Source organism: Pteropus vampyrus, unplaced genomic scaffold (assembly GCF_000151845.1).
Source record: "Pteropus vampyrus isolate Shadow unplaced genomic scaffold, Pvam_2.0 Scaffold217, whole genome shotgun sequence".
Lineage (NCBI taxonomy): Eukaryota > Metazoa > Chordata > Mammalia > Chiroptera > Pteropodidae > Pteropus > Pteropus vampyrus.
In genome coordinates, this window is record NW_011888998.1 from 17,929 (window position 1) to 20,486 (window position 2,558).

At 44.7% G+C, this 2,558-nt stretch overlaps 1 protein-coding gene across 1 annotated transcript in view; it reads left to right on the plus strand.

Annotated features, from left to right (window-relative positions):
• Nucleotides 1-2,070, plus strand: part of EIF2D (eukaryotic translation initiation factor 2D) — an 18,540-nt gene extending 16,470 nt beyond the window's left edge. Inside the window, exon 13 of the mRNA XM_011372954.2 lies at nucleotides 1,876-2,070. Coding sequence (XP_011371256.1) covers nucleotides 1,876-1,946 — 71 coding nt within the window. The 3' untranslated portion in view covers nucleotides 1,947-2,070. The remainder of the gene's footprint in view (nucleotides 1-1,875) is intronic.
• Nucleotides 2,071-2,558: the final 488 nt, after the last annotated feature.

The following is a 2,558-nucleotide window of genomic DNA, read 5'->3' on the forward strand; positions in this document are numbered from 1 at the left end:
TTAGCTGGGGTAGAAAGAATCGATTTAGAAGCACAAAAATAAATTATTTGGATGAAAGGGTACCATGGTTGTAGGGGTGGTGAGCATAGAGTGTGAGGAGGCTGCTGCAGCTCTACAAGGTTCTGGAGGGAGGGCATGTGGTCCACACCCACCATCAGTCTTCTGTTTCCCCCAGGTTACTGTGGTCCGGAACTTGGAGGCATATGGTCTGGACCCGTGGACAGTGGCTGCCATACTCCAGCAGCGATGCCAGGCTAGCACCACTGTCACTCCTGCTCCTGGGGCCAAAGACAGCCTGCAGGTCCAGATCCAGGGAAACCAGGTCCACCACCTTGGCCGGCTGTTGCTTGGTGAGCATCCCCTCTGAAGAAGGAGGGACATTGGTCTAACTTGGCCAAAATCTACCCACCAACTCAGCTCACTCTAGTTATCACAAAACCTCTATATGTATATGGCTGTATGCTTCTTATCAGGCAGCAAGAGGTAGAGCCAACGTTTGAACCAGATCCTTTGGCCCCCAAATTCAATGTTTTCTCCACCATACTATAGTTTTCTTCCTGGTTCCCTTTTTACAAGACATTTGTGGAGCACCCAAACTGTGCTAGGCACTTTGCTGGGCTTTTTGCGGGCACCGTCTCTCTCAGTCATAGTGATGCTTCAGAACTGTTTCTGTTTTGCAGATGAAGAAACCGAGGTTCAGTACCTCGCCCTGAGATACTCAGCTATCGAGTGCTGCAGCTGGGCTCTGAACTTTTATTTGTCAGACTCCAGAGCCTAACTTCTTTACCAGCTCTGGGTCACCAAGCTTGTAGTTTGTCCTCAGTTCAAGCCATCCTCCACATCTCTGCCTGAGTCAACTTTCAGAAACAATGTGATCATATCACTCCCCTCTAAAAAATTTTTTATGCCTTTTCAATGCCTTCAGAATAAACTCCTAAGCTCAGTAAACTGGACCCTCCCAGTCCAACCCCAGTCTTCCAGTCAGGTTCTCTGGCCGCTCCCACACCCCCATCCTACCCTCAGGCATGCTGGTGTCCCGCTGCTCCCCAGACACACTGTGCACATTCACACTTGGGGGCTCACCTGGTGTGCTTCCCACAGCCCAATCCTAAAGACTCATTGGCCGGCTTAGGGGATACAGGAAGCCTTTCTCAGACATGTCTTATTATTTTTTTTTTTTTCTGTTTTCTTAAATTGGTGTTTGAAAAATTGCTAACATAGCACTTTCCAGTTGTGTTTATATTTCTAGTTAGTGTTTGCTACTTGGCTAATTTTTTCTAATGTCTGAACCTCCTCGTAGAACCTCCTCTTGAGTCAGAGACCTTGCTTTCATTCTTTTTTCATGCTTGGGGCCTGGCATATAGTAAATGCTCAATGAGCAAATTTAAGGCAGTACCCAGCAGTTAACTTTGAATTGAGCCTTTTTAAGCTAAGAACCCCAGATGAGATGCTGAAAAGAAATACAGAGGAAAATAAACAAACACACGACTGAACGCACACACACATTCTCTCTCATGAGAAAATTCTAAATCCCTGAAGTACACCTTGCAAGTAGCTATCAATGTGAAAGTTATTGAACTATGCACTTCAGCCTCGAAGTATAAGGAGAAATGGTCCATCCCAGAAGGCTTTCTATAGGAGCAGGGTTAGAGCTGGGAGTAGAAGAGCAGATCACACGGTGGAAATCATTTGAACAGAGGCTGTCTGACAACAGGAATGAATGCACGGAGGGATGAGAGGGCCAGGAGATAGCTGTGTGGATTGGGGTCCATGGGGATCAGGGCCAGGAAGGGACATTGTGAGACAAACGGGGAGCTGAGGGAGGAGAGGGCAGGGTTATAGCCCATTGATGAGTTTCTGCTTTTTGGATTATAGAAGAATATCACCTTCCTCGAAAACACATCCAAGGCCTAGAAAAGGCCCCCAAACCTGGCAAGAAGAAATGACAGACACTTGTTTAATGCAGTGGAAATACAAGCTCTGGGCTGGTCATTTATAGAAGCATTTTCAGCTTTTGCAAATAAAAAATATATAATTCTTTACCAAAATAAATTTTTATTCTAATCTAAATCTGATTTCCATCTTGTTTCCTCCAGTTAGCTAAAATGTACTAAATTTTCAAGTTAAAAGCCATTTTAAATTGACGGAAGGAGCCATCGTAGATTGCCTTTTTCATTCATGTGGTTTCAGTGGTTTTAGTTACTCCCCTACTTTCAAGGTCAGACAGCCCATTCAAAGTTCAGGCAGGTGGGGCCTTCCTGTTATTTTACAGTCCCTCTGCAAAATATTCCACAGCCTCTTGCTCATCTGTTCCTACTACCTAATTAACCTCCTAGCCCCAAAACAGATCCTTTCCTTCCTATCTCTAAAGGGTTATTCATATAGAAAACTGAACCAAGCTGTTCTCTGTCATCAATCAAGGCAAAAGAAGCAAGGATTGGCCCTGAATTGCAGCGTAATTTAGACTATAAAAATAAGCAATAAAAGTACATTAGGACAGGGGTTTTTGTACAGTGATTTTTACCCATTGCTGGCACACTGCCACTAACTGCTGTATG